At 46.9% G+C, this 13,031-nt stretch overlaps 1 protein-coding gene across 1 annotated transcript in view; it reads right to left on the bottom strand.

Annotated features, from left to right (window-relative positions):
* CACNA2D3 (calcium voltage-gated channel auxiliary subunit alpha2delta 3) overlaps positions 1-13,031 on the bottom strand; it is an 859,411-nt gene that overhangs the window by 174,214 nt on the left and 672,166 nt on the right. The window contains exons 19-25 of the mRNA XM_045989865.1: positions 12,260-12,331; positions 11,929-11,990; positions 10,500-10,567; positions 6,487-6,532; positions 6,231-6,328; positions 3,796-3,889; positions 674-769 (exon numbers count right to left, since the gene is read on the bottom strand). Coding sequence (XP_045845821.1) covers positions 674-769; positions 3,796-3,889; positions 6,231-6,328; positions 6,487-6,532; positions 10,500-10,567; positions 11,929-11,990; positions 12,260-12,331 — 536 coding nt within the window. The remainder of the gene's footprint in view (positions 1-673; positions 770-3,795; positions 3,890-6,230; positions 6,329-6,486; positions 6,533-10,499; positions 10,568-11,928; positions 11,991-12,259; positions 12,332-13,031) is intronic.

Genomic DNA, 13,031 nt, shown 5'->3' with positions numbered 1-13,031 from the left:
CAGCTCTGCTCCAACACCAGTTTGAAGTGGTAAGACCCTGATGTTCAATGAGGACACAGAGGATGAGCAGTGCTTTCCAAGGCATCTGGGTCTTGGACTCGGGGAAGTCTGGCCCACTGTCCATCTGGGTCACTTTGGAAGCACAAGGAAACGCTGTCAAACCCAAGTCCCACCAGACTGCCCACTCCTGGGTGTGGGGCTCTGCGGCCCTCAGGCCCAGCGCAGAGGCTCCGAGGTTTATGAAAGCATATACACAAACAAATAAACAACAGACTTGAAATCCTGATTCTTGGACAGGCAGGAATTCCTCCTCAGAAATTCGGAGCAGCTGAATGCCCTGGAGCCATTCGTCAGGAGTCCTCCTCCTGGCTGCTGCCTCAGCCGCCCCACCATTGCCAGATCCTGTGATGACTCACCAGCGCGGGAGAGGACTCCAGGATGGTGGACAGAAGCCAGCGAGCGTGAAGAACAAAGGGTTGTGGAAAGGCCAACAGGCAGGTGAACACACACACACTGGGGCCCCCGTGGTAGAACAGAGGGGAACAATGTCAGCAGGCCCGGGGTGGCCTGAATTTTATTTCTACAGCTCGTGGAATCAAGAAACACAAGCATCCCTTTGAATTTCCCATTTCAGCGGCTCCCGGGGCCCCTGTGGAGGAGCCTTCCTACTTACTGATTGGTGAGCTGCTCAGCCCCGACGAACAGGTTGATCCTCGAGAGGCCGGTACGAGTGCCGAGGAAGGCAACCTCCACGCCCTTGTCAGAATTTCTGAAACACAGCAGCAGACAACGGGGGGATGTTTCCAGACAGTGCGCAGATAATGGCTTTTGCATTTTAAGACTCATGGAATGTTGTATGAAATAGCAGTTTTGAAACCTGAAGTTTTAAAAGAAATTATAGAAACACACGCACACAGATGCATGCATGCACCAAGGACAGAAGGCAAACTCACCCCTCGAGAAAGTTCTGTGGTAATTCTTACACAAAGAACTAAGAACTCCCTTGGGGCGCCTGAGTGGCTCAGTGGGTTAAAGCCTCTGCCTTCGGCTCAGGTCATGATCCCAGGGTCCTGGGATCGAGCCCCGCTTCGGGCTTTCTGCTCAGCGAGGAGTCTTCTTCCCCCTTTCTCTCTGCCTGCCTCTCTGCCTACTTGTGATCTCTATCAAATAAATAAATAAAAATCTTAAAAAAAAAAACAACAAAAACTAAGAACTCCAAAGCACCATGAGAGAATGCATGCCCAAACTAAATAAACACAACTTTCTGAGGGTTCTGGGTGCAAACTCAGGCAAGTAGGCTGGAACGGGAACAACTTAAAGGAGAGGACGAAAATGCTTAGAGGAAGCTTTTTGCATTGACCTAACAAATCGAATCTTATTAGTGGAATCCGTCATTAGTGACAACAGCAACTGAGCCACGGAATCCACTCTGCAGGTTCTACAACCTAGAAATGTCTAGGACCTGAATTCTACACCATTTCAGGTCACCATCTTGTACCTTCTATAAGAGCATAGGCGTATTCTTACCACCACCCCCAAAGAGATGAGTAAAAAAATGGTTTCTTCAAATGGCCCTGTAGGATACCATGCACAGGACCCCTAAGAATGGCCTTAGCAAAGAAAACTCATTTTAAAATTCACTGCAGATATTTTCTTCCACTTTCAAGGCAAATTGTGTATGTTTGAGCAAGTTCAGGATGTTTACAATGCCTGCCCCTTCACAAAAAAGCAAATGGTCCTTGTCCACACATACATAATTTCATTCTACAATAAAAGTATGGAGAGAATACTGTTTGTTGACTCTGCCTCCCTTCCCTAAATGCTAGTAGCAATTTGACTCGAAGCACTATCCATGTCTTCTTCAATATAAGATAATTTGGTTTCTTGATCTTTGATGGGAGTCAAAGATGGCCAATACTACCTTTTAGTGTTTAAGGGGTGAATAAAAACCAACACTATGCATTTGTTTCTGTTTGCAGCCTACCCAAATTGGAAAGCCAGGCTGCCCAATCAGTTACAGATGTGGACTACAAAGTAAGCTACCATTTTGGAAATCTTTAGCATGTGTTAGGAGTGAATCAGCAATCTTTGCACAGGATTTTGAGTTTCATGAGAGCTTAAAAGAAACATTTCCACATCCACCAGAGAACGTAATTGTAGGAAAGATTCTGATTCTTCCCCAACCTACCCAGGGAATAAGAACCACGTAGGTAAGCAGTCCAAGAACACCCCTGAGTATATAATGAGAACGGTAATCTCTCTTTGGGGTTTTAGACTCCTGGAGTAAACTGCGTATCTTACATCTCCACTTGGGAGATTTGAGCTTAAAATGTCTAGAAGAGAACTCTGGACATGCCTGAATATCCCAAACCTAGTCTTCTTTCATTATCTCCTGTCCTAGGAAATGGAACCACTATCTATATAGGTGTTCATGTTGTAAACCCAAGAATGATCCTTGGCAGCTCAGCCTTCCTCCCCTCACTCAGCAGATCCATCATCAAACCAGGGAGGGGGGACTCAGGGTGGGGGGTCTCATTTCTGAAGCATGCCACAAGAAGATCTTTTCTCTCTGTGCCACTGCCTTGGTCCAAGCGGAAAATCCCTTGAAATGCTGTAGGAGACTTTATTACTGTTCTTATGCCACTAAACTCTATTCTTCGCATAGCAGTAGAAGGATATTCTTTAACAATGCAATTATGATCATATCCTTCTTAAAAATCTTAAAATGTCCTTCTTAAAATCATTCAATGACTTTATAAAACTCATAGCATAGAATCCAGAATCCCTCACCTGACTCCCAAGGGCCTGAGCCATCTGGCCCCTCTACGACTTCATCTCCCTACATCTTCCAGTTTACCTTCTATATTTTAGTTCTGTTGGCCTTCTTTAAATTCCTCAAATGTGTCAAATACTATTGTACCTCAGGACCTTTGCACATGCTTCTCCATTTTCCTTAGAATACTCCCTAACCCTTGAACTGGTTTCTGCCCAGCAAAACCTTTTGTCTTTCATCTCCACTCTAGGCCTTGTCATACTCTACATGTCTCTACACTTCTTTCAAGTTAGTTATCACAATTCTTAATAATCTGGCATACTACACTCCACAGACACCACGATGGCAAGGACTATGTTTGATGGAGTTAGCTCCATTTCACCAACATCTAGTCCAGTGCCTAGCTCATAAGAGACAATCAGTATCTGATGAGTGAGTGAATGAATGCATAGATGAACATGAATGAATGAATGAGAACAGAATGAATGATAGATAGGATAGGAGAGAATATAAAAAAGGGAAGGTGAAGAAAGGAATGGAGCCAAAAGCTTTTGATAGCAATGACCATTGCCGGCCCCCTCTCCCCACATCCTCCGCTTCAAAAGTAAAACCACAGGGTTATATCCTGACACCCTCATGAAACAGAGCTCCTACTTTCCCATCCTACTTACAACCCAGCCTGGCCCAGATCCCAAGTCCCCTCCAGACTGTGAAGCAGCAGGAGCCATGGCAGGCAAGAAGCTGAGTGCTCCTTCTGCCTCCTGCTCCCTCAGAAGCACCCCCCATCTCAGCACACCAAATTTCATGTAATGCTAAAACTCAAATTATATGTCAAACCCAGGAGCTTGCCACCCAAGCCCGAGCCGCTAATCTGCTCGAGCTCTTGTGGTTTGGAGCTTTGGGGAAAATTAAAGCACTTTAACACCAAGTTCCTAAAACAGTTTAGTTCTTTAAACCATAACCATATTTCGGACGGCTTGTGGGGAAATGACCATGAAAGGGGGACACGTGCAAACACTTACTCAGATTTGTTGAGGGCGAGACTGGTCCAATAGGCTTCAATGGGAGCGCTCACCACAGCATCGAACAGGACCTCTTGTATCAATTCTTTATCACCTGTTGGGAGGGGCAGACTTGAGAAGATGGCTGTGGCTGGGGTCCCCACCGGGGGCACACGAGGGGCTCACCTCGCTCACTTCGTAGGAACTGCAGGCGGCTTTCTCCCACTTTATGCATTTACCTCCCACCAGCTGAAAATACGGAACAGTTCTGACACCTGATACGCCAGCACCACGGGGGCCCCCAAAGCATTCAAAGGAGATGACGGTAAATGGATAGTCTCATCTAGGCAGTAGTTCGCACCGCAGACCAGCTTGCCTTAGAAATTCGCTCTGCTTGTCCCCATTTCTGTCCTCTGTCATAATCTGCAATTCTTCAGGGCCCTACTCCCCGTCATTTGTAAGAAGAGGAAGGGATGTGATAACAAAACACTCCTATTTTGTGATTCCTTCCATTCAGAAGGTTCTTGTTGGGACACTTGGGTGGCCCACTCAATGGAGCGTCTGCCTTCAGCTCAGGTCATGATCCCAGGGTCCTGGGGTCAAGCCCCGCATCGGGCTCCCTGCTCAGTGGGAAGTCTGCTTCTCCCTCTCCCTCTCCCCCTGGCTTGTGCTCTCTTGCTCACTCTCTCTCTCTCCCAAATAAATAAAACGTTTTTGTTTTTGTGGTCCCCCCCCAATCTAAAGTGGGGAATCTGACCCTATCCAAAAGGACTCTTGCCGGCGATGCTAAGGAGATTGGGGGATATCAGGAGTCCAGTCCAGGGGCCAACTAATTATCACTTTCTCCTCTTGGCTGGTGTCCCACAGGAAGTGGCACTTTGCTGTAAAAGCAAACAACTGAAAACAACTCATCATCAGAAAGAAAACGGATACACTGAGATAGTGTTATGTCGTGGGATACCGGAGAGTAATTCAAATAAATGCATCAGGGGTAAATGAGCAACACATAAATCTTAAAATGCCATGAGTGAAACACAACTTGTAGAGCAATACATACATTATACCATAGGTAATACAGATAGTATAAATGTTAATACACAAAATAATGAAAATAATGGTACATCCTGTTTAGAGATAACTATAGAGAGAAAGTAACAGTATAGATCCGTGGGAGGTAAGGGACCAGTTGGGGGTGGGGGTGATTCTCTTTGGGAGGCAAATGGAACTGTACAGGGGGCTCGGGGGCTTTAATATTATCTGTAATGTTTCATTCCTTTAAAAGTACCTGAAAGAAATAAGGCAAAACATTAAGATTTCATAAAGCTGGATGGTAAAGGCAAATTTTTCATATTATCTTTATACCTTTGTTTTCTATTTTTTTTATTTTTTATTTTTTAAAGATTTTTTTTTTTAAGATTTTATTTATTTATCTGATAGAGAGGGGGAGCAGCAGAGGGAGAGGGAGAAGCAGGCTTCCGGCTGAGCACCGAGCCTGACAAAGGGCTGGAGCCCAGCACTCTGGGATCATGACCTGAGCTGAAGGAAGATGCTTGACAGACTGAGCCACCCAGGCACCCCTGCACCTTTGTTTTTTCAATATGCCATTCAGACAGTCCAAGAAAATGAAAAATAAGGTTTATGTGATGTTCATCTGATCTTTTCTCTTCTGGAGCCGGTGCCAAAAGTCAATCCATTCCACCGAGATGTAGTTTAGAAGCTAGATGAACCTCCCTACACCTCTCACAGGGCTGCTGTGGGGATTCTGTGAGGTAACACCCGTAAAGGACGACGCCAATCACTGAGTAAGTGGTACAGGCTAGGGGTGGGGGCAGCTGCTGGGCTGACTGGTAGCCAATCTCTCCTTGACCAGACTAGCTGCTGGAACTCATCTGCCCATCCGGGGGCTGCTCATGCACTCAGCGAGCGTCAGGACAGCTGCTCTCTCCCTGCCCCACTCTGCACCAGCCACGGGCCATTCCTGACTCAGTGAGTGCCCTCAAGGGCCTTTGGTAGGAGCACAGGCAGGGGCCTGTACGTCACGGGAGGCAACACCTCAAAGTGGTGATCCCATTCCGGAGAGAACCAGACCTAGAGTACGGCCTGAGAGGAGTCCTATTCCCTACCCTCGTCTCTCATTTGTAAAATAATGGAGCAGATATTCACAGTCCCTTCCCAGTGATAACCTTTCCATGCTACTCAGGAGCTGGACTAAAATGGTCCGGTAGGGAGACAAATCCAATGTGAAGGGTTGGACTAGGATTGGGGGTTCTGCCTAACTTTCAGGAGCCCTCGCTCTTCCTCCTGTTCCTACAGGAAGCGGACATTTGGGTGGATCTGAGGGGGCTGATAGTCCCAGCCAAAGCAAAGCTTTCCCTGAAAGCTGAGTGTGGATTTGAGCACCCGCCCCCCCCACAATGCCCGCATACCCAGACAGGACGTGTTGAAAGCACACTTACATTGGAGCAGAGGTTCTTTGCCTTTGAGGTAGAGCTTAATAGCTTCCAATTGAGACAGATGACGATGCTCCGGGTGTAGGTCAGTATTGCAGTAGGACCTAAGGCCGTGACAGGGGCCAAAACAAGAACATGGGAGGATTTGTGGCATCGCCTTCCTTTGCCTTTGAAGCGGGAAGGTTTGGAAGGGAGTACAGAGGACTCAAAATCAAAGACGGCAAGCAACACCCGTGCTGACGAAGGACGGTTTAGTTCTTACCATTCATCTGCCAAGGACACGTCGGGGTGTTCTAAGTCATGCAGGCCTGGAGGTCAAGGAGAAAGGGTTAATGAGTAAGGACCACCTGTGTGGGTCACTGACAGCCCTTATCTTCTCTTGTACTCCAAATGTTTAAGGGACGGGCCACGGAGTGGTGAAGAGTAGACATCAACCCCAAAGAGATCGGCTCTGTAGGCGGGATTCCGAACAAAGGAAAGGACACGGAACTCTCTCCCCACTTCCATCTCCCTCGCCCACCACCTGGCGCCTTCCCAGGCTGAGTGACCCAGGAAAGGCTGAACTCCATGAAGACACAATACACCAGTGAGTCCTGGAGACGAGCTTAGTATGATGGTGGAAACACCGATGCTGCAGCCCGGCATGGCCCGTGCAGGGGGCTGGGCTGGGCCGCTTAACTCGGGCTGAGGTCAGCAGGTTCCTTTGCTTTTCCACGTGTCAGTTTTTTTCACGTGTAAAACAGGAATAATCATAATCCCTAACTGCTGGGTGGTTGTGAAGGCAAAACGATAGGTTGAACGATAGGAAATTGCCAAGACTCAACTGGTTTTGACCAGGAAACATGGCTAGTTGTTACAGGATCCTAAGTAAAAATGAGCCATGGGTCCACAAAGGTAGCTGGGACCACTGGGGTTTGCAGAGAATTGGGGAGTTTTTAACAGAACGTTCTAGACCACTCTAACTCTGTGGAATCACTCCTTTCATTATAGCTTTACGTGAATTCACTTTGAAGGTTCATCGGCAGATACATACTTCTGAGTAATGACTGCGGGAACTCGGATGGTGTGTACAGTCTGTTGGAGGGGGTCAGAGTTTCCCAAATGGCCAACGGTATCGTACTGGACTCAGGATGCCAATTTCCTCCTCAAATATAAATGTATAACATAAACAGCAAAACACTAGACCTAATATTGCATAGTCCTGCTTGATTTTATAGTAAGTAGGGAGCACATTGGACCGAATATCATCATATGGAAGCCAAGTGTCATTTCCTGGCTCCAGCACCTACCAGCTGAATGATTTTGGGGGTGTCATTTCAATTCTTTCAGTTCAATTAGTCAGAAGATGTGGATGATAGAGCCTAACCTATGGACTCCGTGAGAGGGTTAAGTGGGACAGATGAGTCCCCAGGGTAACCTACACAGCCATGTCTGCCTGCCTCTGTCCATCCTTTCTTCAGTTTCTCCCTGCCTGCTCCCTTTCCTGCCTTCCTTCCTGGCATCAACTGTATGCCAGCTACTATTCTAGGCCCTGAGACTACAGCTGTGAACACAACAAAATCACCACCCTCACGGTATCTGTCTCCTAGTGGTGGGAAGAGATACACAAATAAGATGAAAATACAGAGCATATCAGTTAGTGATGGGAGCTGTGAAGGAAAAGAGCCAAGCCAGAGATAGGAAATAAAGGAGAAAGAATTCCCCTTTTAAGTAGGGTAGTCAGGGAAGGCTTCAGTGAGAAAGTGACTTTCAAGCAAAGACCTGAAGGAGGTGAGAGACAGAGCCATAAAGATGACTGGGAGAGAGAGCTCAACAGAAGGCAGTGCAAAGGCCCTGAGGTCTCACCTTCCCAGAATACTGGGTTAATGATGTCAACTCTCTGAATTTCACTAGTATCTGTTCTCATCCACAAAGCCCTCTCTGGCTCTGTTTCATAGGCCCTATAGATGAATCCCCAGAAGCGAGATCTTTCTGATTGTTTCCTCTCTGAGTTCCCAGGGAACCGAGGAAATGGAATGTTTCTCAAAGCCGCTCACCTCTGATTTTGGTCCTCCTGACATGACATCTACTGATGCCTGATAATGCAGACAATAATGACATAAGGTCTAATTCACTGAACTATTATGCGTTTTCTCTCTCTCTCTCTCTATATATATATAAAATGATATATATATATGTATATCATATGTAACAGTGTATATGCATATATACACACACATATATACCAAAACACATATCACATATATATGTATACACCATATATATACACATATGTATACCATTACACGTATATACATATATATGTACATATATATGATATAAAGTGTCAGGGAAATTTGGAAGAGAAACAGCTTCAGCAAGTAGACTGCAGCCCATACCTTCAGCCTTAGTAGCAACTCCTTACGCTGTCAGCAATCTGTCTGCTGTTGACCATCTCTGTAGTACCTACTATGGCCAACCATGCTGAGAACGGCCACATTCTGTGGGGCAGTGTTCCTTACGTAAGATCCTACAGAAGTGTGACTGCCATTCCCAGGAAAGCCTGACTTTTCCCAGAACAGAGCAGACCAATGATCGTGCTGTGGCTCTTAGGAGAACAAGAACCTCAACCAGTTAGTCCAAGGGGAAGCTGCTTTCTCAGGCCCAGCTCCTCCAAGTTGGCAGGACTGACAGAGGACCAACAGAGAGAGGAAGATCTGACCTCGCTGGTATGGAAAACCAGATACGCTTCCCCTTGCTGGGATTCAAACCAATTTCTAACATGGTGACTACAGTGAGTTCGGAAATTCTCTCTGTGACCTCTCAGGATAACAGCTATGGAACAGCAGGTAAAAGACAGTGACTGAAGGAATGACTCAAACGACAGTGTGAAACAACAGTGTGTGGTGGGGGGAGGGGGAGAGAGAGAGAAAGAGAGAGAGAGGCAGGCCTATGTCTTGAGGACTGGCTAAGGGAATGGATGCATGAGAGGCCAGCAGTCCACTAACAATCTCTCTTTTTATTGTTCTGACCATGAGCTGTTTCCTCAGCTTGACCTCAGATAGCTCAGACATGAATTTTCTGGCCTCATGGGCAGTGATATCTGCAGAGCTACACAAGGCTTACATGAGCTACACATGGCTCATTCATCCAGAAAATTCTAGAAGTTCAAAAAAAAAAAAGATTTCTGAGAACACATCTTATTGAGTATCTTGCCCAATTGATAAAGCTACCTGCTCCTTCTTTCTAGCCTCTGGGAAGAGACATCACATGATGTTGATGACCTTTCAATCTCCTTCCTTGTCCTTAAGACCTTATGATTATTTGGGAGACAAAAACTAACACCTGTAAAACAACACGCACTAGTTGGCAGTACCCCCAGGAAGCTGGCTGTGGAACTTGGCATCTCAGGGAGTGCCAATCTCTTCATTCTCCACTACGTCATCAGAGTGAGCCCCGAAAGGGTCCAGCTTCTGGAAGTTCACCACATGCACTTGTAACCAGGTCTAACTAATTAAAACTGGCTCATAACCGACCTTCCTGCTCTTGGCCATACTTTCTGGGGACACTCAGGAAGAGCGCTGGTCTGGTCTTGTTCCTTCTTCGTGGAGATGTAAAATCTAACACCCACACTGGGTGAGGAACTTACCGAGGCCACTCGGGGAGCAGAGACTTTCAGAGGTCAGCTTCACCCTCCCCGTGAGTCGGTGATACCGGGGAAGGTCCCTTCTCTGAGGAACTGAGTTACTGGCTCATGCAAAGGACGCTGCGGGCATGACAGTGGTTTTAAAGTTTAAAGTGCTGAAACGACAGCTACCACTTGCTGGGAGTTTAGACGTGCCTGAGCTTTATGAAGACAAGAGGATTCGGGAATCTCAAAATGCTCTTTATTCTTTGGACCTGTGTATATCATCCAAATGATCCTCTTTCCCCTTGGACTTGAACTGCTTGAAGCACAAACAAGATTTGTAGCTCAGCTGTGTAGGAGACTAAGGCTTGCATACCTTTGTTTCCATGCTATTCTCCCTGGGCTTGAATTTTTACACTACTTTGTATTTTTCTTGCCAGTGATTTTTATGCCTGGGAAGAATATAGTTGGTGGATGATACCCCAGATTGGTTCAACAGTTTTGTGAATTGAAGCAGAAAAGAAAGAAATGAAATCATGAGGAAGGCCCCCACGAGTTGGGGGGGTGGGGTGTCCCACCATCCAGAAGGTGAGCTCCCATCAAGCGGACAGTTAGCTGAGTGAAATGGCCAGGACCGAAGGATAAGACAGGTCAAGATGGCATCTTACCTTCTTCAATGGTCACATTCCCTCGGAAGAAGTATTTCCCGTGACCTCTGGAGAGCGCCACACCTAAGCTGTGCAGAGAAACAAAACAGACCTTGAAACCCACGGCATCTACTGGAATAGACTTGTGGGTTCACTTTTTATTTTCCATGTTCACATTTTCATCTCACGTTCTGTCAACAACTGTCCCGACAGTTTACTTTCAAAACCTCACTGGTTATCACTGGTGTTGGTTTTTCTGAGGTTCAGTCAGCCGCTTCAAAGCCATGTCTGCCTGGATGCGCCGGCAGCCCTTGGCTGCCCACGTGCGTTTTCAGAGACGCGCCTCGCTGCTCGCCCTTCTCTCGGATGCCCTCAGGAGAGCCATGCGCCCTACTCTTCCCCACTACCTTACGCGCCCATGCCCTCCAGTCAGCCACACACGGGGCTTTCCAGACCCTAGAGTTTACGACTGGGGAGAATGAATCCCCTCTCAAGGACGAAATGAAAACTTAGCCTACACGAGTGTGTGGCCACGTTATTGTGTTCTGGGCTTCGAGTCGAACAGATGCTCCCCCCGCCCTGCTCCTGGGCTTGATTTAAGCTCCTTTCTGAAGGAAGAGAATATATTTTGGAAACATAGTCTCTTCATTTGGCAAACCCACGTAGCGGTCACGGGTTCCCTCGACCACTCTGCTTCCAAACGGAATCAAACTCAGGATCCCCGGTAGTCTACGATAACACAACGCCCTAATTTACTTTTCTGATTCATCGAGAGCCGGGAAATTCTTTCTCTCCTCAGCTCTGCGAGGCATTGGTTGGGGAGTGAAGCAGCAGCCCCACAGAAATAACTTCCTAAATAAGTGTTACAGGACCAAGGGCATCGCAGCAGGAGCCTCTAGGAGGCCACATGCGCGTCTGAAAGCAGACAATGAGGCCAAAAGCCATCTTTCAGGACGGTCACAGAGAGGTAATAGGATCCAGAGGTAGACAGGCACAGAAGGACAGTTCGGAGAAATTAAAATGGAAGCACAGCATGGAGGGATGGGTATGCTATCTCCTCGTGCACAGGCTTGCTTGCTTGATCATGGAAATAAAAGGTGAAATGGAGCTCACTGGGCAGCAAGTGAGCCAGATGGTTTAAGGACCTGGCAACCCTCTGAACGCCCCCGCTCCACCCTTCGCTGGAACCCCCAAAGCTGACTTGCTTGATAATGAGATGCAAAAGCCATGACCAATCGAGTGAGTTCTCCTAGGTGAGCCTGAACCGTCTTCCCCCTTCTGGAAAACAGAAACAAAAGCAGCCTGGGAAAAGCCCCTTCCTCACTCTTTCCAGCCTTTCGGCAGGGTGTGTGGTTATCTTCAGATGATGAGCTCTGAGAGCGCCAGCAGGTTTTGTACAAACACAACTGATGGATCTGATGGAATGTCCATGTATTATGGTCAGCTCTACCTGAAAGGAGTACCCTTGATGTCTGTGTAATAGTAGTCATTTGTCATCACCAAAACCCGTTTCTAGATTGAAAAAAAAAAAAAAAAAGTCGTAGAGAGAAGAAAATACGGTTAGTCTGCTAGGTGAAGCTTTCAGGAAAAAATAAAAACAAATGGACACACTGTGATCAGGTTAACAGTCTTACATGAATCTCGTTTGAGATAAGTAAAGACAAGAGAAAAATGATCTCAGCGAAAGATATTTATTCCAGATAGAGCTTTCAAAGCTAATTTTTCACAGTGGGTTGTTTTAAATTAAGCAGTAAGAAGGTTTGAGAAAAAAAAAAATGTACCCCTTTGTCCACTGTCTTCTTCACCTCCATGGAGAACTTCCCAGTCTTCCGGTTTACCATGGCATTTCTTAACTAAAATGATCAAAGAAAGTTCGGTATTAGCTCTTCCCCTGGTTGCATGTTATCTGGACATCTTGCGTCCTCCAGCTCAGGAGGACATTTGGTGGTTTGTGCAAAACAGAGGTATGATAGGGCTGGGCTGCGTCCCCATCAAAGGGTCGGCACAATGGCTCCAAGTCAGCACAGAGGGCTCGGCCCTCTGAAACACGGCTCCTGCAGAATAAACATCCAGCTGCCCTACCGGGGGAGAGAGGCTAACAACACTAAATGACTTTCAACTTCCATTTGGGGGTGCTCCTAGGAACCTCAGGGCAGCACCCATGATGTGGATGAAGCCCGAGGGTCCAGGAAGTGAGCCCCCCCACCCCCAGCGTGAAAACACTCTAGAAGCAAGAACGTCTCTGGGACAAGTCGCATTTTCCAGAAAGGGTATTCATTTGTCATGAAGAAATCATTTTTCAAAACAGAACCAAGTCAAAGGTGTTTTTCTACACAGTAAGTTTTTCTTTTCTCTTCTTTCCTTTCTTAAAGACCAACCACCTGGAAGACAGGGACTCGCTTTCTATAGCACGAAGCATCTTCAGATGCTCCCAGAGAAACCTGGTGAGGTTAACAGTCTTGCTTTACGGAGACAGGCAGCCGAGGGGGGGACCCGGTAACTGAGTTTTGGAGGTTCCATCTAGAGACACCAAGCCTCGTGCCCCTCCCCCTT

This window comes from Meles meles, chromosome 20 (assembly GCF_922984935.1).
Source record: "Meles meles chromosome 20, mMelMel3.1 paternal haplotype, whole genome shotgun sequence".
In the NCBI taxonomy this organism is placed as follows: Eukaryota; Metazoa; Chordata; class Mammalia; order Carnivora; family Mustelidae; genus Meles; species Meles meles.
The sequence above is the reverse complement of the archived record's forward strand: the minus strand, read 5'-3'. Positions and strand labels throughout refer to the sequence as shown.